Source organism: Pangasianodon hypophthalmus, chromosome 9 (assembly GCF_027358585.1).
Source record: "Pangasianodon hypophthalmus isolate fPanHyp1 chromosome 9, fPanHyp1.pri, whole genome shotgun sequence".
NCBI lineage: Eukaryota > Metazoa > Chordata > Actinopteri > Siluriformes > Pangasiidae > Pangasianodon > Pangasianodon hypophthalmus.
This window is the reverse complement of record NC_069718.1, coordinates 9173077-9196438: the sequence shown is the minus strand read 5'-3', so window position 1 is coordinate 9196438 and position 23362 is coordinate 9173077. Positions and strand designations below refer to the sequence as shown.

General features: G+C 39.8%; 1 protein-coding gene across 5 annotated transcripts in view; it reads right to left on the bottom strand.

Annotated features, from left to right (window-relative positions):
- Positions 1-621: 621 nt before the first annotated feature.
- The window catches only part of stox2b (storkhead box 2b), a 65520-nt gene continuing 42779 nt past the window's right edge, over positions 622-23362 (bottom strand). For 3 of the 5 annotated variants that reach the window (XM_026919307.3, XM_026919308.3, XM_053237148.1), the window contains 3 exons: positions 15687-15839; positions 10267-12523; positions 622-4475 (listed from right to left, as the gene is read on the bottom strand). In XM_026919307.3, coding sequence (XP_026775108.2) covers positions 4286-4475; positions 10267-12523; positions 15687-15839 — 2600 coding nt within the window. In that variant the 3' untranslated portion in view covers positions 622-4285. The other 2 variants (XM_026919310.3, XM_034307295.2) reach the window with 2 other exon arrangements.

The following is a 23362-nucleotide window of genomic DNA, read 5'->3' as shown; positions in this document are numbered from 1 at the left end:
ATCAAAAGCTTTCTGTTTATTCCCAGTTCTTAAAAAATCAATGTGGTCTCAGACTTTTGGACCCCACTGTATATAGCAAATAATAACAAATATTATTAATTTTTTTTTAGGTTAGTACAGTATAGTCCTAAATGACTGATATCACTTTCACTTAGAGACTGTTTAAGGTGTACAATCCTATACCCATCCATCCATCCATCCATACACAGGGTCATGGGGAGCCTGAAGCCTATCCCAGGGGACTCGGGGCACAAGGCAGGGGACACCCTGGACGTGGGGGAGTGAATACAAAAATCTAAATTCATATGTAATTCAGTAAAGATATGTAAAGTTTACAGTCTTTTTGCTGATCAAAGACATCTCTCAAAAATAAGAAACAGCCCCCACATGTGGTGTTTACGTGTAATTTTGTATATTGTGCATGTAGAAGTGAATACATCACATTCTGGTAGTGATAAACGTTATCTGTTAGCAGTGCACTACTACTATCAGGGTGGAAAACCACATCCTATTATCAGTTTGCAGAAAACGTTATTGCGTTAAGTTTTTTCTTTTTTTTTTTTAAATCAAAATATTGGAATGTTAATTTTATTTTAAAATATTCCTCATACAAAAGAAATGCAGCCTGAAATATAGTGTATGCAGGTTCTGCAGACTGATGTGAGCTAGGATCTGTAACTTTCCTTTACTGTTATCGTTGTACTTTTTATTATTGCTATTATTATTATTATTATTATTATTATTATTATTATTACTGCATTTGGGCTGTATTGCTAATTTTGTAGCTCTGCTTTGCAGAGTCCCTGCACTGGTTTGAACACTCGTGTTTGGTTATGTTATGTGTTCCTGCATGTTTCTGATTGACAGAAGTTCAGTTCTGTACTCTGTACTCATCTCTTTTATTGTTTATAGCTCTGAGAACAGCCTGGGGTTAAACTAGATTCTACCTCCCTTTTCCATTCCTTTCACAAATGAATAATTGTCAATATAATGCAAGTTACCAATTAAAAACAAAGTAAAATGATGTTAAGATGATGTTGAAATAATGCCTTCATCTAAAATTCGTTAATCGTAGATCAGTACAGTGGTGAAAACTTATTCATTGGTTTTTGCACGGTCATATTAATTTCTATGTTTATCTTTTTTCACCTATACTTACTTTTGTATTCCATGCAGTATCTAATGTAATGTACATGTTTATATATTAATGACGTTATACATTATATATCAGGGTCTCTGGTTCAATACTGTGCTCGAGTTACTGTCCGTGTGGAGTTTCTGTGCATGTTCTACCCATGTCCCTGTGTGGGTTTCCTCCAGGTTCTCTGGTTTCCTCCTAGAAACATGCAGCTAGTTGGATTGGAGACTGTAAATTGCCCCTAGGTGTGTACGAGTGTGTGTGCATTGTGCCCTGCAATTAACTGTAGCCCCATCCAGGGTATGTTCCTTGGATAGATTATTATTATTATTATTATTATTATTATTATTATTATTATCATTATTATGGTGGTGGTGGATGTAGTTGCATCAACAGATCACACCAAGTTAGTGATTGTTTGTTATTTTATTGTCTTAAAAAGTTACACGATACCCCGAGGGGCGGGGAAATCATATACACTAAACATTTAACACCACGACTACACAAGTAGGGACTTTTCAATATTACAGGCTTTACAAAAAAAATCCCTCTTTGAAGTTATTATACTGAGTATGACAGATAAACATCTCTTACAGCTCGACGTAACGTCACAATGAGGAACGATGTCTTCGAGAACGCTAAGAAAGCCATCATGATAAGGGAAGACGTCTTATGGACTATCCGCATTTTATATGAAATATGTTCAGTATAAACACAGCATCCGTCTTGGATGGTTCGTCTGTTTGTTGGTCTTGTTTACAGACGTTACACATCAGGCATTTAGTGCAAACATTTTTAAAAGCGCCATTCTCTCCACTATTCTCTCCGTTATCTCAGGAAAGTCACGTTTCAGTGTGTATGTGTGTTAGGAAGCAGAATGCAGAGCATTGGACTCGTCTCTCTGACACACATGGTGAATAGGTTATTATAGCGGTGTTCAGGAATCTGTACGATTAATTTAGGATTAAAATAATATAATAATAATATGACTACACGTGTGAAAATTGTTCAGGTTTGGTATAAGTTAATATTTCATGACTGCCAGAGAGTCACTGTGGGCCGTGTGAAAAACCCTGAAAAAAATAGTACAGCCAAAAAAACCAAACTGAAACACTTTCCCCTTAACCACAGTCAGTAAAAACATGTTTGGTGTCCTTTTTTTTTAGTTTTGTACTGGAGCTTTGAGGCTCAACAAGTAAGGGAAGGATAAGCATGTTTGGCTCAGAGATCAGGTTAATAATAATAATAATAATAATAATAAAAAAATACAAATCAAATAGGAGGTACACCACTGGTCAAAAGTTTCTGAACCCCCTATATTTACATTTTTGTTTAAGAAAAAAAATAGATTTAAGTTAAATTGTATACAATTAGACAACATAAATAAGAAATAGGAATACATGAACTGAGAAAAGTGTATATTTTTATTTTATTGGTTAAAAAAACGATCTGGGGAAATCTAATTAAATATATGATCTGTGCTACAAGTACTTGTGTGACTGTCTGGGAAAAACCTTCTACATATTTCTGAAAAATGCAGGCTTTCCTGAGTTGAAATATATTTCTCTCAATCAGAAGTAATGTTATAGTATTTTAAAAGTGAAAAAGTGAAAAAATGAAAATGAAAAAGTTTTCATTTCGACTACAGCACGTTTTGACAGCCGGTATCTGATTACAAACTGATGTCCATTCCTGTACAGCAGGTCACTATCCAGCAACTTGATTAAAGCATGACATTCGCTGTGTGAATGTGTGAAAGCTTTTCACTGGCAGTGCATACAATCATCTGATTCACATCTAACCTACAATTTCACCTTCAGACTTGAGTCCATATGAAATTAAGTGCTAAGGAACAAAAAGGCTGCTGGGGCTGTTTTTAGCTCTGTGTTGTCCTTTTGTCCATTTTTATAGATAACAGTGTGTCATACAGTGTCAGAAACCAAGTCTGAGATACTGAACAACTCGACATTGTTAGCTACTTCAGCCTCCAGTGTCATACCTAAGAGGCAAACTTTAGACACCAAACATGTCTCTGCTGATCACCTGCTTTGGGGTAAGAGGAAAATTGTGTAAGCTGGGTAAGTGTGTGCCAAGTTAAATAGAAATGTAAGACAAAATGAGTCATACAGCTCTTCAAACCAAATTCAGATGATTAAGGAGTCCTGTTTTCTTGTATTATTTACTGTACTGTTTAAAGTCCATGGTCACAAAGAACTGTAAATTAGATTTCTAGCACTTTATCGTGGGTAATGTTAGCACCTTCACCATCTGTCTCAGCTCAGAAAGCGCCCACAGCTCATTCACAGTTTGCAAGCTGCTAACCGTGGGCTTGACCAAATGGAAGAAACGCCATTCGTGTCACTATTAGCCATCATACCAAAGTGTGGAGGTAGCTGTGTGTGTGTGTGTGTGTGTGGTTTTTTTTTTTCTGTCATCTTCAGTAGTTCAGAGCACCGGGTTAAAATAGAAAATTGAAAAGAAAAACGGCTGGTGGGGAGCATCCATATTTCTGTCCTGTCCTAGGTACGCAGTTCATTTTTAGCAAAGAGAAGAATAGCACCTGTTGTATCAAAATTTGTCTGAATTTGTTAGGGTTTTTTATAGAATGGATGCTTGATGCACATGTATGAAAATATTCCGTTTTTTGTATGTGATAATTCAGCTATAAGCAGAGAAAGATTTTGTAAAAACCAACAGTTGTCGGTTTTAACCAAAGTGTCTGAATTGGATCCGGATCATGAAGGGAGCTGAGAAAACCGGTCTCTAGAGCAGGTGCAAAGGACTGCACGTGTGAGAAATTTCTCTAAAGATCTCTAAAAGAGTCCATCTTCGCAGAACAAGGTGTGGAACTATGATTGACCTGAGAGTAGAGAACCAACACTGAACACGGTAGAGAACGAGTCGTCGGAGGCAAATCTGCAAAGGTTACGGAGACCCGTAGTTCCTTAGATCAGCTTATTTAAATCAACTAATGAGAGCAGTTTCATACAACAAATAGCATCAGTCATTACGAAGTGTTTTTTTTTTTTTTAAACCAATCCCAAGGTACCTAAAATAATGCAGTTTTAATGTTTGTGTTGAAATTCATTTGACACTGCTTCAGTGCATTTAATGAGTTGTCCTTTCCTCCATGCTCCAGTTCCTTTTCTACACGCTGGTAATAGAGGCCTGTTTCTCTGGACGAGCGGCAGGCGGCTCAGGAACGGGCCGGAAAGCAGGTACATGGTACGGAGGCGGGGGTCTCTTGGTGCCCATGTGCCTGGGACTCAGAGCCATGTTCTGCCGCCGGTTATTGTCCACGTTGCTTGACGTGTTGGAAGCAAGGCTCTCGCGAGTGCTGGGGCCCAGAGAGAGAAAGAGAAAGGAGAAGGAGAAGAAGAGAAAGAGAGAAAGCAAAGGTGTTATGGTGGAGAAAAGATGACAGGGGTTAAATAGTAACAGAGTGATAATGGTCATCAGTGGGAAAGAAAAAAGTAAAGGAAAGACGAACAGAAATGGAACCAGACATGAAAGCACAGTATCATGACTTGAACCTGGTCATATTTGTATGTAAGACATTTTCATTCTTTAGGAAAGTGACTCAGTTTGCACCTGGTTATTTTAAGCATCTTGTATCTGGATTGTGTCAAGAGGTGAGGCGTAACAAAGTGTTATTGTAATTAAGTCTGTTTTCTAAGTAGCTGCAGCCAGTTGAATGCATGTCATGGTGTCAATCCTAATCAATACATTTGCTCGCATGAACTTTTTGAGGACATACTTTAACTTCCAGCAGAAGATTTGTTATAGATAAGTAGATGCACTGTTATTTGAGCAAAGAATTTGCATAATGTGCAAATGATCTTACAAAACTCTGGTGTTGTTCCTCAAAGTTCCAGTTCCACGCTGTTTGTAATTACTTTAAACTCTGAGGAACGTGCCAATTTTAGCAGTACATGTTTAGGAGAAGGTACCAAAACACTACTACGCTCCACAGCTCAACTTGGGCATGAGAACAAAGTGAAGACTGGTGGGAACAAACAAGTTCCCAGTAGAAACTGATGCATTTCCATTTGTATAACATCTGGCCAAAATATGCCTCAGACCGTTTACACCTGGTTTCTTCAGTATTAGGATTGAAAAAATGCAAATGTAAATGCATTTCAGATGCATTTGAAACAATCCGAGCGAGCCACGTCAGGAGGTCTGAGAAGCATTTTGGTAAGATGGATTAGTGTAAATACAGCTGTATTTTTAAGCCCTTCCAAACCAAAACTGCTGAAAGAAATTAAATTTGCATTGCAAAATCATAATTTTTCATACTAAAAACAAGGAACAACACTGAGTGGTGGTTGTCAAGTGTGATGATTTGCACAACAGTGATTTCAATCCAGCTCAACAGAGGCACATTACAAAATCAAGCTGCATACAATGACCACATGTATACATGGTCTTGCTGACAAAACTGTATTAAAATCTGTTTAGATTTAGACCTGCATTTTTACATGACAAATGACTCTGATTTAAATAGGGCTCTCCTACTAAAACTGGTAATTAGCCCAGTTTTCTTTCTGCTAAACTATAAGTAGACGTCTATACAGGTACTGTCCCAGAAGGCTCCTGTTTTTCTGGTTTTCCTCTCTCCTGTCAGCATTCATTACACAAACAGAGGAATTGCACCTTTTCCTATACGAAAACTGGGACCAAAATGCCAACCAGCATTTTAGACACTCCTCGCTGATGTGTCATGCCACAAGAATTGAAAGTGTTCAGAAAAAAAAAAATCTACCAGAACCACACCAAAGGAGTTACCATAACGAAGCACATTGACTTGAAGGTGAGAGCTTGTGTCTTAAATCTAACCTCGCTCCACCTGGAAACAATTGGTGTGGTTTGAATTGAGCAGATCCAATTATTAGAAAGAAAAAAAAAAAAACTCAGGGAACATCGGGTTCTGATTCACTGCTCAGCAATTCGGCTCTTGCAACCGAGAACCTCCAATCACATCACCATAAAATGGTTGGAAAGTTTGATGACTGAGGTTTGATGCTTTAGTGGTTTTAACTACACGTTCTGTATACAGTGTGAGTGCAGGATGCCAAGGAGGCTCACTTTTTCCACAGTTTGGTGTCTGTTTGTTGGTACTGAAAAAAAAAAACACATTGATGTGGCAGGAGCAGCCATTTTCTTAATGTGGAACTGGTCACTTAATGTAATGCTTCACTCATGAGATCCTGCCCTTGGAAATTGGTTGTTGCAGGTATTTTTTGGTGGAAATTTGGTCGTAACGCTTAGGTGAAGTCAAGCCAAATAAGACAAACGGAGAAATTAGGTTGAATTTCCATCTCTTCTTTTTTTTTTTTTTTTCAACAGCACAATCAAGTGAGAATGAATGCAACACACACACACACACACACACACAGGACTGGGGGAATAAATACATCAAACGGAATACAACATGAAAAACACAGTTTTGTTTAATTCATAAAAACAATTCACATAATTAAGAAAAAAAGATATACAGGGCACATTTTTGCTTCCGTGAATGTGTGAAATGTCTAACTGAGAGAATCTTTTGCAGCTATACAGCCTCTCGCCAGTATCTGTACACTCCAACTGTACCATTCCTGATCACTGACTAGTACTGTCTAGCGTACATTTTACTGTCTTTTGTACCTTTAGTATATATTTTTAACCTAGAAAGGGGCATACAGTGTGCCTTTAAAGTCCCCAAGAAATAGCATGAGAGCTATGATTTGATTCTGTATGATGTATTTCCTTTTAAAACAGAAAGTCAGAGTGACGGTGTGTTGTATTGCTTGACTGATTAACACAACAGCCAATACTGTTTGAGATGTACCACACCCCAGCAGAATCAAAACAAACCTGACTGTAGCTTAGTGACGAGCTAAATACAGAGAGCAGCAGAGACTGTAGGGGTTTCTGACTGCCGCCTTTGCCCACGCCTGTTGACTTTAACCAGGACAATATCCTAGACGAAAAGATTTTGTACTTATGCTGTACGTTTGAGCTAAAGACGCAGGCCAAAAATGCACCAATGAACCATGTTTCCTGATAATGAGCTGCCCCTCTAGAGCAACGTCCTAGAGCATTTAACTGGATGGTCACAAGATTAGTACAGGTATGAGCCATCAAAAAATTTAAATAATTTCCCCAGAATTGACTAACAATGACATTAAAATAAGAATACATGCACAACACTAAGTGGCAGGTCCAAAAAGCTCTGAAATGCCAATTTTTATTGCATGGCCACTTTAACGCTTTACACTGAAAAAAGTGACCTCAGCCAAACTATGTACCATGAATCTTTTTTAAAGGTACACTATATCCATATATTAAAAGGTGTAAACGATAAGGTACAGGTACAGTTTTTTCTGAGAGTGTACAGTGAGTTCCCACGCTCAAGCAATGGTGCTGAGTTACTAACCTCTTGTTCTATTTGCTCCTGAAGTTACAACATGATGAGAAATGTAGATTCTTAAGTTACAACATGCAAGCAGATGTGGGTAAATCAGCAGACCTGTCCTACTGCATGGAACGCATTATTCAAATTTTGTGGCAAATATTTCACATCCCAACTAGTTTTTGGCTCACGTCTAAGGACAGTTACTGGACCGTTATGTGGGAATGTTGAAAGAATGTGCAGGCTGTAGTTTGACAGCTTTCAGACATCGTGGAGGCAGTGCCACAAACAAAAAGGATGTACTGTTGGGACTGGAGGGCAAGGACACAAACATGGCAGAAAAGAAGACTAATTCTGAGTTGCACTGTGTGCTCAAGGCATCAAGGTTAATACTGCACTAGAATTCATGAACTTCAGTGCGAGGTTTATCAAATTCAGTTCCTGCAGACTTTTAAGATTTCCTACTCAACACACACAATCCAACTCATAAGCTAATTATCGAGCTTTACATAAACTGGATCAAGTCAGTGTGGAGCAGGGGGGAAAACTCACATCTGTGCAGGACAGTAGGTTGAGAAACCCTGCTTTAGGACATGAAAATATAGAGAATATAAATGCTCGGTTACAGTAGCATGTCTGTCTATCATCACATTGCAAATAATTATTTATGAACGGAAAAATTTTGTTTCTGCCGCTGGAAGAGCACACAATGCAACCAAACCACAATCAAAGAAATATGAAAACACTCAGTGTACACTTGGACAACAGCGATCAAGGGTACATACACACACAAAAAAAAAAAATACAAACAAAACAGAAAATGAAACACAAACAACTATTCAGTTAAAAAGTGTAAACACTTCCAAAACAAAATTGGTAGAGGTATAGACGTAGTACCCACTAAAAAATATACAGGTCATGTGACGTAACATTTTAATCATCAAATAAAATTAGATTACATTTGTGACCTAAACAATTAGGTAGGTGTATATTTTATTATGTTACTTTGTGAGCAAATGCTTTTCAATTCAAAAAGTTAAACAAGCTAATTATAATGCTGAAAAACAGGAAGTTTTGGCAACCAATGAAAGCTTGAAAGCTGCTTCACTAATAATGACCCCAGGATACATCACTGTCATTCATTCTGACTGAATATGTGGTGTCCTGAATAGAAAATGTTAGTAAAGACAGTAAAGTTGGAAAGAGTCATTTTGTCCTGATAGCACACTGCTTTTTATACCAATAGCACGGTCAGTCATCCTCATCGCTATTCATGAGCATAGCGACTTAATACGCATTATTTACACACTTGGACCAAGTGTGTGGTTTATGGCCTACCAAGTGCAACAAACAGTGCTTTCCCACTGGACAATGCGGTACAACACCATACCATTATTAATCCAAATGCAGAACTAGCCATATGCTTGTTATATTATGTAGCTGCATCAGCGTCATGCATCACGTAATAGCTGTCAAAGTAGGTGGAGTTCTCTAAAGGTTGAACAGTGAACGCTACACAATAGCAAAAACTGAGGTGAGAAAGAATTTGTCAGGAATAAAACACAACGGGTCATGCTGTTATAGGAAACTAATCAAATGACGGAGTAGTGACCATTACCACCCTGAAGTTGATTATTTTCATAACAGCACATCCTAAAGTGTTCAATTTCTCTTATACCAACAAATACTATTTATTAAAGAATGACACATCATACTTTTTATCTGTTTAAAGTTATCATTTTGTGCCTATTCCACAACATTAAATGTGTTACTTCCCATTATTATTTATGCTGTAGCAGCTATAATCCGTTCTCTCACTAGCTTCTCTTTTTCTCTCTCTCACGTGCCGTTAATAAGAAAAAATGCAGCTTGTCAAGTTACAGAGAACCTGCAAAGCCCTTGATAATAAATACTTTCCCATGTTGAAAAACAGCTTTAAACAGCTTAAAACTGCTTTACCTCTGACTGTTACAAAGTGCTGACAGAGAAAGACTCCTTCCAAAACTCCTTTTTATGTGGAGCACCATACAAGCCCCTATATAAGTTGTTACTATAAAAACAATAATGTATTAGCAAGAGCACATTAATATAAACCTGTGATTTGCATTTCAGCTGGAGCTACTGTCATAGCTTATGTTATAGAAAATTAATCAACATTTTCTGACCAATCAGAATTGAGAATTGAGAATTCAGTACCGTGCTGTACCGTTCTGTCCAGTGGAAAAGTACTAGAGGAGTTGCTGTTGTACAGAATCAGTTTTATATTTTAATTATGATGTATTGCTTTCGCGCAAACCTTATTTACCTCGTATGGTGGTATGTGATGCTTTTTTTCAGTCAGAAACACCTGCTCAAAATATCTTCATGTGCTTATTGGTAGTGATTTACCTGTAATATTTTGTATATGTCACTTTGTAATAATTGTGCCACTGCTATATTAGTGAAGACAATTCATTTCACAGTAGTATTAATCTCATTCACAGAGGTTGTTACCACTGATAAAACAGCAAAAGATGTGAACATTCTGGAGTAATGCTAATATTTTATTGAACGTGTGTCAAGTTAAAAAAAAAAAAGATCCTACTTGTCATGGTGAGTAAAAAAAATGTGCTGAAGTACACTGACACGGTCTATTCACAGAATAGCATACTGCTCCAGTTCAAGCAGGAGAACTACTCTGGCATCCAAACAAGAGTAGGAAACCCAATACTGGACCTGAGTGCCTTACCGTGGGGAATTAAATCCACTGTCCACAGTCACACTGCTGGAGTCCATGCTGTCCAGACGTGTGGAGTGGGCTGACTTCTGGCTGTTGCTGCTCTCACCCTCTTTGGGACTGAGAAAGGTGAGGTTCTTTTCAAACTTGCGCTGGAGGTCTCGCTCCTTCTCCCGCTCCATAAGCCACTTCATCGTCCCACCACCTTCCAGAACTTTCTCATCCACTTTGTTCTTATGGCTGGTGTCCTCAGATTCATCATCTGATACATTGTAGTAGTCGAAGGTGGTTTCCATGCATGAGGCCTGCTCTTGACCAGAGGATGATGGTACAGACAATGGAAGAGGATCCTCAAAGTGTTCCTGGTTCTCCAGTACCTCTATGGACTTTGCGTGCGGAGATTTGCGCATCGTACCTGGCCTGGAGAAACTGCTTTCCACATAGTCCACAGGTTTGAACAAAGTCTCTTGGTTGTAAACCTCTGCTATTTTGTCCAAGTCACCTGAGTCAGGGTTGTGTTGGTGCATCAAGCGTCCATTGGGCAAAGGTTCTGGCAACTGGTTAGACACAGATAATGCTATACTGTTCTGTCCCATTGTGGAATCGTCATTATACTCTACAGGGTGAGGTGAGGTCAGAATTGGAACTGTAAGTTCAGAAGGAATCCCTTTCCAAACACCATCTTTAAAATCATGGTTGGATTTTACCAGAGAAGAAGGAGCAGAGTAGGATGCCTCATTCGCTGCCGTATGCTGGAAATAGTCATCTACAGGTGTTTTTAGGGAGCAGGCCTTAAGGTCAGTAAAGGCCGTTAAACAGTCTTTGCTTTTACTCTTCTCCAGCGTTCTACAGTGCATGGCATCCTCAGGTGCCCCCCTCCCAACATCAGGCACACAAATGTCAGAGTTCAACCTAGCAGCAGAGTGCATAGCACGAGAGTAGTGGCTTTTCTGGGCAGACGCCCTCAAAGTCCCATCATCAGTGTAATACCGATTCCGGTCATCTGGAGTGCACTCATAGTCATCAACAGTGCCTAAGAATGGTCCTCCTAGAGGGCCCTTGGAATTGTCCATTGAGCGTGACCTCTCTTTAGCCTTATCTGACCTTTCATTCCGCGATTTCCTTTCCTGGGTGTGGCTGTGGCTGCGATGGACTTTGGAATGTGACTGTGCCCTGGATGGCTCTGGAAAGGGCATCTCTGTCCTTCTCTTGGCTAGCTCTCCTGACACATCCCACTCTGGTGCTGTAGTGAAGTGTGACTCCACAATGTTTGGGTTACTATGCACCATGTATTTTCCCCTGTTTCTCTCCATGGACATCATCGTCTCTCTTGGAGAACGCACCAGAGAGGAGCTGTAGAACCTGTAGTCCCTGTCATAGGATATATCCAGGTTGGAGCCTTCGGACCGGTCCCCTCTAGAGGCACGTGTTTTGCTGTGGGATCGTGAGGATTTGCCCTGTTGGGCCTTGCGGTGACTACGGCTGCGTTTGCTGCGAGTGCTCTGTTGAGCTGACGAGTTAGCTTTGCTTCTCTGAGCCTTCTCCTCCTCTAGCCGCTTCATCACAGCTGTATGCCGTGCCAGATTCTCAACGGTCAGGTCTGGGTTGATCCGTCGGATGATCTCCATCTCCACATCTCGTGGGACAGTGCTAGGTGTCTCCTCATCCCTCAGAGGCCACTCCTCAGGAGGAAACTGTGCAGAGAATGTAGCGAGATGCTTCGACTTGTCCTTCTTGAAGCTCAGCCGGAAGAGCTTCAGGCCAAACTTCTTTGATTGCTTCTCGCTGCCACCACCACTGCTGCTCCCATCCCTCTGCCTGCTGTTGCTACCTTCTGCCTTGAAAGCGAAGCTGAGTGCACTTTTGTTCTTTTCTGAGGACTGTTGAGGAGGAGGAGACACTGGGTGTGGGGGTTCCTTATGCTCCTTGGACCTTCTCTGCAGTGTGGAGTTGTGCGTATTGGGCATATCCTCCCGGTAGCCATCGCTGTAGGGGTCGGCGTGGTTTTTATGGTGTGATCGTTCCCTGACACAGCCTGAGGCAGAGGGCGTCATGGTGCCAGAGGGAGGGGAGGAGCATGGCTGCATACCCCCTGGTATCCTCTCATCCAGATGATACCACTTGCTATTGGTGTGAATGAGGGAGGGGGTGATGAAGTATGTCTGTGGGGTAACAATGAAATAGCCCTCTGGGGTTGGATAAATTTTGCGCTCCCGGACCAGCATGTTGAGGGTATGCCGCAGGACCTCAAGGCTTGGAGTTGGGACTCCTGCAGGAAACACACAAAGCAGGTTAAAAGATCTACCTCTAATAATTACACAGACACGAATTAATATGGGTGCTATGATGGGATATGAAGAACCATAATACAACAGCCAAATAGCCACAAGGAACAAATAACCTGTATGTACAGACTATGTGATTTGTTCCAAGGCTACTGACATTTGTCTATGGCATTATATATATATATATATATATATATATATATATATATATATATATATATATATATATATATATATATATATATATATATATATATATATATATATATATATATATATATATATATATATATAACACACATACACACACACACACACACATATATATATAAACACACATACATAAGAGAAATTAAAGGGAAAAATGGTGGCTCTGTTATGCCCTTTTATGTCCCTTTAGAGGGAACTCACTGCAAATCAATACAAAGTTCTTATGACTGATCATCTTTATCCTATGAAGAAACATTTCTATCCTGATGGGTGTGGTTTCTTCCAGGATGACTCCAGCTCCATCCACAGGGCACAAGGGTTGACTTAATTGTTTGATAAGAATGAAAATTATGTCAAGCATATGCTATGGCCTTAACAATCACCATATTTTAGTATAATTAGAATATTTTTGAGTAACATTTTAGACAGCGCTCTCCAACACCATCATCAAAACATCAGCTGAGGGAAAATCTTTTGAAAGAATGATGTTCATCCCTTCAGTGACTTGTATAATTGATGCCGAGATGCACTGAAGCTGGTCTGTTGGCTTACTAAGTTTTTGTATTTTTCTTTAATTTGTCACTCGTCTATACATTACATGCAAGTCCTAAGCCATAATTATTAGAGTATATCAAATCCGATTTATTCCCATTACAATATCCATTCATTATTACCACCGCCTCATTTAGTGTTCCAATAAATGGGTGGATTTTGACACAATATGTAGACACAACACTGCCAGGTCTGCCCTTGCTGTCTGGTTCATTCCTTTCAGAGCGTCACTTCACGCACATAGCGTCCCTGCCCTTACCCTCTGTTACATCATTGAGCCCTTAATGCCAGTCTGGCATGATGCAACACTTTCGACTACAGAAATATGCATGAGGCAATTACAGCATTAAAGGTACACATGCTGAAGAGGGGAGACACCAGGAAAATGTGACTCTTTTTTAAATACAAAATAATGCTGCAAAGGCATATGTTGATGTAATCATTGTGAAAGTACATCTGTTTGAAAAGTGTCCGATGAAAGGCATATTTGACAAAGGTGTGTGATTACCAATAAGAACCTTTACCAACGACTACCAAAAAGAATTTTTTTTAATCCTTTTTTGACTCCCACTAGGCTCAGGGCATACCAAGCCAACGCTCTTGAAAGACACAAGCTGTCAATTCCACGAGCTAGAAAAGTACTAGACACAAAAGAGAAAAGTAACAATCCTACTGGTGTGCCACACCTGTTTGGGGATGTTTACACCAGTTTGTAGCAGACAGTCCCAATGCTTGCAGAGAGACATAAAAAACAAATTTGGTACAATGGGACTCAAACCGTTCCCACAATTCAATTCATGGATGTGTATTTACAATAATGGCAAGCATTCGCCCTATCATCTGAGATTGCGATGATGCCACAGCCATCCATGGCCAGTAGTCCAAGAGAACAAAATTGGTGGTGCTCTCTGTGTGGGAGGGATGGTAGTACTCTCTCCCTTGTCAAGCACAGGGACACTAGCCAATCACCCAATCAATTGAGCTCATGTATGCTGAAGAGGGCAGTTAGCGGAGGTTTCCTCCAAGTGTTTGGCTGCTCTGTTACACAGCATGAACAGCAGTTAGAAAAGATGTGGTAGCCGGCTTCATGCGACTTGGCGGAAGCATGTGCTAGCCATAACCCTCTCTACTTGGTTGCTGTTGTACGATTGGGGAGAGCTGGCTAGTAAGTGGAAACTGGCAAAATGACCACATTGGGAGAAAATGGGTAAAATGAAACTGGAAGTAAACAGGATCCACCATCTATGGAGCTCCTTAAAATCTAGTACAAGGAGTCTTTATTTGTCACAAAAACATTATAGTACATTGAAATCCTTCTCTTCGTATATCCCAGCTTGTTAGGACGTTGGGGTCAGAGCGCAGGGTCAGCCATGATACTCCGCACCTGGAGCAGATAAGGTTAAGGGTCTTGGCTAATGGCCCAACAGTGGCAGCTTGGTGATGGTGGTACTTGAACCCCGATCTTCTGATCAGCACCCCAGTATTAAAATGTCACTTATCACATGACACTGGTTGTATTACTCTATGAACATTTAAACAGCACAGCATGACTTCAACCCCTTTAGTACTAAAGCACTCCAGACTAATGCTAAAGTCCTTGAGAAGGCTTATGTAAAAATGTACAACACTGAATGTACTCAATAATGTGACATTTCCTGTGTTACTGACTGACTCTAGGGTATAGCAGTGTCACTTAGTGCACATTCCACACAATTCATTTTAACTCTCATACACTATGTGCAATGCTTTTATTTGTGCTCTATAAATTTGAGTTATGCTCCTCACATGGTTTGCAGCGTTTCAGTGCTGTAATTCTTCTGCCTTCAGAGACTAGCAGTGATGTGGAATATAACTGGAGTAAATCAAATACACTATTTTTTTTTTGCCATAGTCTAGTGCACGGAGCTCACGTCTTATTGACCATTTCTCACATCATCACAGGTTTACGACTTAAAAAAAAAAAAAAAAAAGCTTTCACGATCCTGGCAACTGAAATAGAAATTTATATGCGGTCTTTTAGAAGGAAGCTTTCAATATATAAATTCACAATATTATTCTTTCAGATCAGATCACAGGAGATCTATGGACTGACCTTTTTAAAAATATCCCTTCCTGTATAGTTTAGTGTCTTCCTTAATAACAGTCCTTTATTAATTTGAATGGTTGTAATTGCAGTTATGAATAAAGCTCATTGTAATTCCTGGCTAAAGCTGCAAATCCAGTAAAGACCATTTAAAAGTGTAAATGTTGCGGGTAATGGAAAATGCACAAAGACTAATTCTATCATATAGCCAATCACATAACGTGATTAGGCAGCTATAATCAACAGAGATTCTGATTAGTGTCATTTAGATATCATGAACTTTATGTAATGTAAAGTAGAACCTGGGAAGCATGTAGCGAGATGCTCGATGAGGGTTTCCTGTGTGACAGTCTTGCGTGCAGAGTTCATGGCCGAGATGGCCAGGCACAGGATGTCCCCCAGCGGGATGAACTGGGACTGACTGATAGGAGACATGCTGATCGGAGACACATCACCTGCAGGACAAAAAGGCAAAGGTCAGAGGGTCAAAGTTAGAAATGCTGAGGTAAAGTGGCATTAATAGCACAAGGATAAATAATCAAAGAAGTAATACAAAGAAGAATTAATAAAACATCCTGAAAAAGTAGCTTTTGCAGTAATATACAGCTTTGAGTCTCTCAGGAGAATAAGTTCATGCTCACCAACTTAACGTACAATTCGGTAACAGACAAAATTTCAGATGCACCTAAAATTAATTCAGAAGAACTTAAACACCATTCTCACTGGTTATTTGTCATGCACACTATTCATAAATACTAAAATAATAGATCAGACTTATCATGTATGATCAATTTTTGTGCAGTTCATATCTATGCATTGAATACTTTGACCAGCATCCATTCATTCCAAACCTGTGCAAGAGCTTTGTGCAAAACGTAATGGTTCACTCCACATTTGACTACTAATGAAAAAGAAAATGGCCAGCATCTAGGACTGCACAATTGTATTAAAATTATGATCTCGATTTGTTTCTTAATGCAGTGCAAAATATCAATTCTGCAGCATTACATAACCCATGGCATAAAACAGAACAGCACTATTCCCCTTTATTCACTGTGACCCGTGACCGTAGATGCTGCACCACGTGTGCAAAGAGTCTATAGAAGAAAAAAAATGGGAGAAACAACGTTGGAAAGCGGTGAGTGAATTTTAAAACAAACCAAGTGCCAGCTTTTGATGAAAAGGAACAGTGTGTCCAGCCTGGTTAGACAAATATTTAATACTATGCACTGAATAATAAATCCCCAATTACTAAACAATGACTAAATGAACAAAATGAATATGGGGTGAATGAGTCATGGCTGCACATGCTGTCTCACTCACCAATGGTGAATTGTGTATAGAGCCTGTTTATCAAGGAAGGTTTTCACCCACTGCGGCTTATGAATCACTACTGGCAGAAGAACAGAAACAATGCCACGACTAATTGTATAACCATCCATTATATTTTTAATGTCCCATGACAAGGGTTACATTTAAACTTTGAGAAGAAAGTGATGCAGTTTGAATGCATCATATTGGTGACCCACTGGATGCTTGCTGAACACCACCTCCAACTAGATTCCTACCCTTCACTCATTTTCAGTAGTTTTATCCTGGTCTCCAGCATGGCAGCATGGCAGTGAGATGGCACAGTGGATGAGGAGATCCCCACCAGAGGGGTCTGGCACACCTAGATGAGTAGCTCAGTGTGGACCTGAGAATACTGGTCAATCTTTTCCCACAGGTAAAATGACAGAAATGCCTAGTTAAAGCACTGTATTGGCCACAGAAGAGAAAAGCTAAGCTGATTAGCCTGAAACGCCCACGTTAGCAGAGAATACACAGAGCTCCTGGTATGACTAAGTGAACTGTGGGTGGCAGAAACCTTAAACAAACTAAGCTTCTAGATCCTCCACAAAGTTGATCTGAGATCTGCTTGATCTTGTAGCCTTCGATGGTTGCTGACAAGGTTGCCAGATATGTGTGTCTGTGTGTGTGTGTGTGTGTGTGAGTGAGAGAGAGAGAAAGAGAGACAACAGCAGCTCAATGACTATTAAATAAAGGACTATATTTGGCAATGTACTTCAGTAATGTAATATTTAAAACCGCCATACAATACATTTCTAAGTATTACAACGTGCGGTTTCCCTAAGCACCAAGGAGCTAAAATGTTCTCATATAATTACATAAAGTCATAAATAAAGTATAACCATGAGAATAAATACATCGATTCACTGATACACATCATAAATTCATACAATAGGATACAGAGCTACAGGACACACTGCACTCATGGCACCCTCATATGATTGTTGTTTTATAGCACAGTGCAGTTCTCAGAAGGTCTTGATTAATTTTCTATAACAGCAGCTCTGAGAGTACTTCTGGCTACGAGGCATATCACAGGTTTATATTAACGCGCTCTTCTGATACATGATCCTTCCTGTAGTAACCGCTCATTCACAGAGACTTGTATGATGGATGCGCCATAAAATCTGATAATACCTAATAATAAAAACGTTATTTAACCAAGAAAAAAAGTACATCATTCATGTAGTGAAGCTTTATCTAAGAAGATATTTATTTAGCATTTACGGAAGCTGTCCCAGGAGTTAGCATTTTGTTACGGTCAGTAACTTTTCTACCACATGAAAGTCTTCAGGATAGAGGACTTTGTGTTTTCTGGTTTCTTGGTAACATGACAAGCTGCATTTTTTTCTGCCTTCAAGAGAGAAAAAAAGAGGGGCTGGTGAGAGAACAACCGTTATACCATGTGATAACTGGAATGCTGTCATTACATAGTTGTTCCACTACATTAGATGTAACTATAAATGGATAAAAATCATGTGGATCATGGGTCATTCTTTAATTCTAAAAAAAAAAAATGTCATTGCTGGCTATGGTATAAGAGAAGTAAAACAATTTTTGCATTGGATCACACCACCTCACTGATGATTATTTTTCTATATCAGTATACCCCAAATGTTCTATACTTTACATAATAAATAGCCGTTATTTTTGCTCAGGGTGCAGACTATTGGTGTACAAGTGTGCCAATAATTCAGTAATTAGGCAGAGCTTAAGGAAAAAAAAATTAAAAATCACGTGTTTAGTGTTATTATAGGAGCACGGCATAGAATTAGGTACAAGTAAATGTTCTGAAAGTAGAGCTTAATGGTTTAAAAGACATAATTAATCGAACGTACGCCCAACATCCAACCTCCAACTTGCGGCGAAAAAATCAATTCAAAAGCTGCTCGGGTCCATGGAAAAACCCTGGCAACACTACTTGGTGCTGGGTTTCTGGATATTCAGAAATATAATCCTTTATCGAAATGAAAGGTGGCTTTTATTCACAGCTTAGAAGCTGAACAAAAAAAATGCAACATTTTGAACCTTGTATTAGACATTCACAACTGTCACTAAAGCACAAGTTAGAAAATGAATTAGAAAAGCCATTATGCTTCAATTACACAACGTCCATCAACATCATTGCAATCAGGAGAATATCGATTACAACAAGAGGGTAAAAGTTATTTATTCTAACTACTGAGAAGAATAAACTTTGACAGTGATGGTGACAGACACTCTGTCTCATGATTATATTGCTCTCTCATGTAAGAGACAAACTTCTCCATCTGCACACTCACATCATTGTTTTGTTTCTCATTTCCTGAACTGAAGGACTTTAGATCACCAGCCTGGAACTGGGAGCTTTATCGGCTTTCACCCACAGACACAGGACAGAAAACCGACAGACGACACCAAACAGCACTACTTACTCCAACTCTCTAATATTTAAACATCCCCATCAACATAATCAGTGATTCCTTTTCTGAAATGTCTAGCTGTTGCTGTTACAATGCAGACTGATTTATTCAGTATTTTAGTATGTGACAAGTGATTCCTACAGCATTCAGAAGAAAACATATTTCATGTCCTTCAGTTTTCTGTTTGCAGTGTATCCTGAGTATCAGTAGTTTGCATCTTATTCACTCAAAAAAGTTGTGTTTTTTGTTGAGTGAAAGCATATACTGTCAGATTTACACTGACACGGTGTTGGTGGTCGTGCCGGGTTTTTTTTAAGCACTATCATATGCGGTTCAAGAGGAAGATCATTATAGAATCAATTTAGTGATAAACAGTGTAAAAATAATGACTATGGAGGATTTCAGCGAACTTGGTTTTAATAACAGATTCCAGATGAGATCCATGTTTGTACTATTTTTTAACCCCCTTTTCAATTCGTCGCAAATGTCAGGAACACTCTCATTTATTACCCAGACCACTGGTTCATCACTACAATATAACTTTTCCCCCTCAACAATCGCAGTCATGTACTACATTAAGATGGTCAGGTTGGTATCGTGGTGAGAAAATGATGCTTCCACAAAACTCCCTGACACCAGTGGTTCTCTTTGGCAGTGGAAAATATATAGAAAGCTTTCTGATTAGTAACTGTCCCGGGGATCAGGATCTGCACCTTGTGAGTGGAAAAGTACACCCAGTTGTCACGGCTCACTGAGGTCTCTGGTGGCAATGTCAACAGGATATGATCAGCTCCATGCATTACAAAAGACACAGAGAGAAAGATCACACCTGCTAAAGAACATAGACACCTCACTACATTCAGCAGCCTCTCTGGATTCAATACAAATTCAAACCAGACACATTTACATGTGTTCACCTGGTAGAGCTTTTTATCCAGACTGATTTACAATTTATTCAGGACACAATTCATGGATATTACACAGAGCAGTTAAATAATAACAAATAGTAGGGTAAGAATCCTAACAACAAAATGTTATCCTAATATTCTAATGTTAATTTTAATCATTTACCCTTATAATACATTCTATACCACAGGAATTTAGAATGCCGGACTCTGATTGGTCAGATGATTTTCTACAACAGTGTGTAATTGCTGATGTAAGGTTTTCTGTGACGTTTATGTAGCATTTTTTTTTTGAAGGAGTCTCCAGTGTCAGAGCTTTGTAACTTTAAGTTTTCTGACACAGGAGAGTCTTCAGGATGGAAGGCTTTGCACTTTGGACTTTCTGGTTTCTCTGTTACATGACAAAGCTGTGTTTTTGTCTTAACCTCAAGACAGAGAAATAAAGAGAGGCTGGTTATGAAATGACCGTTTATCGCTGCTACAACAACTTTTTAAAGATAACTATAAATGGATGAAAAATAGGATGTGTCAGTTTTTAATTCATGAAAAAAGTGTAATCATTGGCAAACTGCAATGGTATAAGAGAAAAAAAAAAACAGTAACTCTGCATTACACCACACTTTTCCCATTACAGCATGCCCCATCACGTTTTATTCCTTATACACAGTATGTATAAAAGTTAAAGACGTTAAGAATATAGTAAAGCAAATCCAAACTGACATTTTAGGTCATGCGTATGTTTATAATTTACACAACAGGCCAGATCTACATCACATGCTCCGTACGTAAAGCTCGTCACTGGCTCACCAGAGCTAATTCATGTTTAGTCACGTTTCTTATTCCTAACACAACTGGACTCATAAGACACAGCTGCTTTGGGCCTGTTAATGTGTTACATCTTATTAGAGACTAATAATACGGCTTCGGGTTATTTTTCTGTAATGTTTTCAATCAAATCTAAAAGCTTTTCGTGAGACAGCACCTCAAACAGGAAACCTAGATCCTGTCTGGCTTCCCAGACCATTCAGGGATCAAACAAGCTCACACATATACACACACACCACTCAATCCTGACGCAATAAGAGCCAAGGTAAGTAAAGCCACCTTAGAAAGCATAGAGAGTGAATTACATGAAGTCTCCGAGAGAGACAGAGAGACACAGAGAGAAGGGCTGGCAGACATTTTCATTCTGTCCTGCTCCCTCCCCCGGGTGGGTGAAGGGGACAGAGGAACAGCTGCAGAGGGAGTTCAAACAGTTATGGATGCCATTTTAATGACAACATATCCATTAATACCATAAATTCTCCCTTCCCTTCTCCTCAGACAGCAGCTGGATCAACAAGCTCTCCTGAGACCATCTTAACCGTTCAATGAAGGAACCCTCTGCATGTACACACGGATAAAAGCTAAGAGCTCGCTACTGAAAGGCTGAACTGCATAAAATGCAGGGTGAGATAGAAGAGAGAGAGGGGAGACCTCGATAGACAGGTTTTCCTGTTCAGTACTCGCAGCTGTCCTTCAGCCATCGCTGAATTCACTCTGGAAGCCTCCGCCATTCAGCAGCAGGAGAGGAGACGCTTGCACGGCAGTAAACAATCCTGTTCAGCCAGGCTTCTTTGTCCACGCATCTCCCGGCTCAACCCCACCCCCTGCTTTTGTGATTCTGACGACACGGCTCCTGATTCCTCCTCCCGGACGTGCCCTGGAGCACTACAACACACAAACGTGGTGCGCTAGAGAAGGAAAATAAAGAGGCTTCTCTACCTTGCTGTTTCCTCTGTAGCTTCAGCTCCTAATCCAAACACTGCCTTCCAGCTCCTTCCCAACCTCGAGTGAGCATTCAGTCAGCCAGGGTTCCTTACCCAGCATGCCTCACTCCACACAAAGACAGAGGAGGTGTGACCAATCACATTGTGACTGAACTCATTCCCTCCATCCCCTCCTCCTCCTTGATCACTCACTCCTGCTGAATTGCCCACTGACACTCAAGCTAGTGGGCGGGGCTTCACCAGAAGGTTGTTATGGCAACGTTTCCAAAGATCCACATTTCCCTCTGTCTTTCTCATGGTTCATATCTCAGTCTGTTTCCTTTACTTCCTGTTTGGCTCCTCTGTCTTATTTCCAGGACCATTTAAAGATAAAGAAGGAATACTCTCTGTGGGGTGCAGATATTCTGAATTCTGAGTGGACAAATTATATTCCCTGGGTAGTGTACTATATTATTACCCATAGTGCACTGTAAATCTAATGTCCAGTTGATGTATGGCTCAAAATGTACTTGTCAGAATGGAGTGCAGAGTAACCAACAACAAAAAAAGCTCTTTAAAGCCAAAAGATACGTTAGTCATGTATAAATGACAAATATAAATATCATGTATAAATGATAAATGACATGTATAAAAAGAAAACAGTGAAAAAGAGAGAGGGAACGATTTTAGACACAGCACTCGACTCTATACAAGTGCCTTGTCTCAGGAGACTTTTCTGTAAATTCTGTAAAATATCTTTTAGTCTGTACTCTTCATGATACTCACACTGCTGGGCAATTTGATGATATAACGCAGATTCTTTTGATAAACAACGTGACAGTACACATACTGTGAGAGTATCACTGGTTCTGTCAGTACTGTGACTCGAAACACAAATGGCACTGTGGCATTGTATGTAGATAGTGAATAGGAGGTCATTTGGGATTCATGTGAATAGGAAGCCTCAGCGACGTTCCTGTGGATCCCAGTTTGCCTCAGGGTCAAGAAAGCATTACTCTGGTAAAATGCATACAGTAAACATGAAACTAAATTAGCGTTACTGATTAGATTATGATTTTGCTTTCTTATGATTTCTTATGATGATAACCTAGCATTTAGCGACTAGTGTTTTTATCAAAGGAGTAGATCTGGGGGACTCGTGGATGTTGAGTTTTATCTCCACACGGTGACTGTGAGTGTACCTAACCACTTTCCTTCTCCTTCTGCCGAGCTACACTCCTGAGCTGCCGGTGATCCAGACCTCCCCCCCTTCACTCTGGACCTGTCCACCGGCAATGCTTCATACTGCCACGAAAACGCTTCAGCTGTTTTCCATGGACTACACCAACACACATTGTGCTCACACACACGCACACTACAGTGTAAACCCATATGAGGATGGGTTCTCTGTTGAGCCTGGTTCCTCTCAAGGTTTCTTCCTATCACCATCTCAGGGAGTTTTTCCTTGCCACTGTCGCCCTGCTTGCTCATCAGAGACGGCACACACACACACTTCACTTTACTTTTGTTTGTGTAAAGCTGCTTTGAGACAATGACCTTTGTAAAAAGCGCT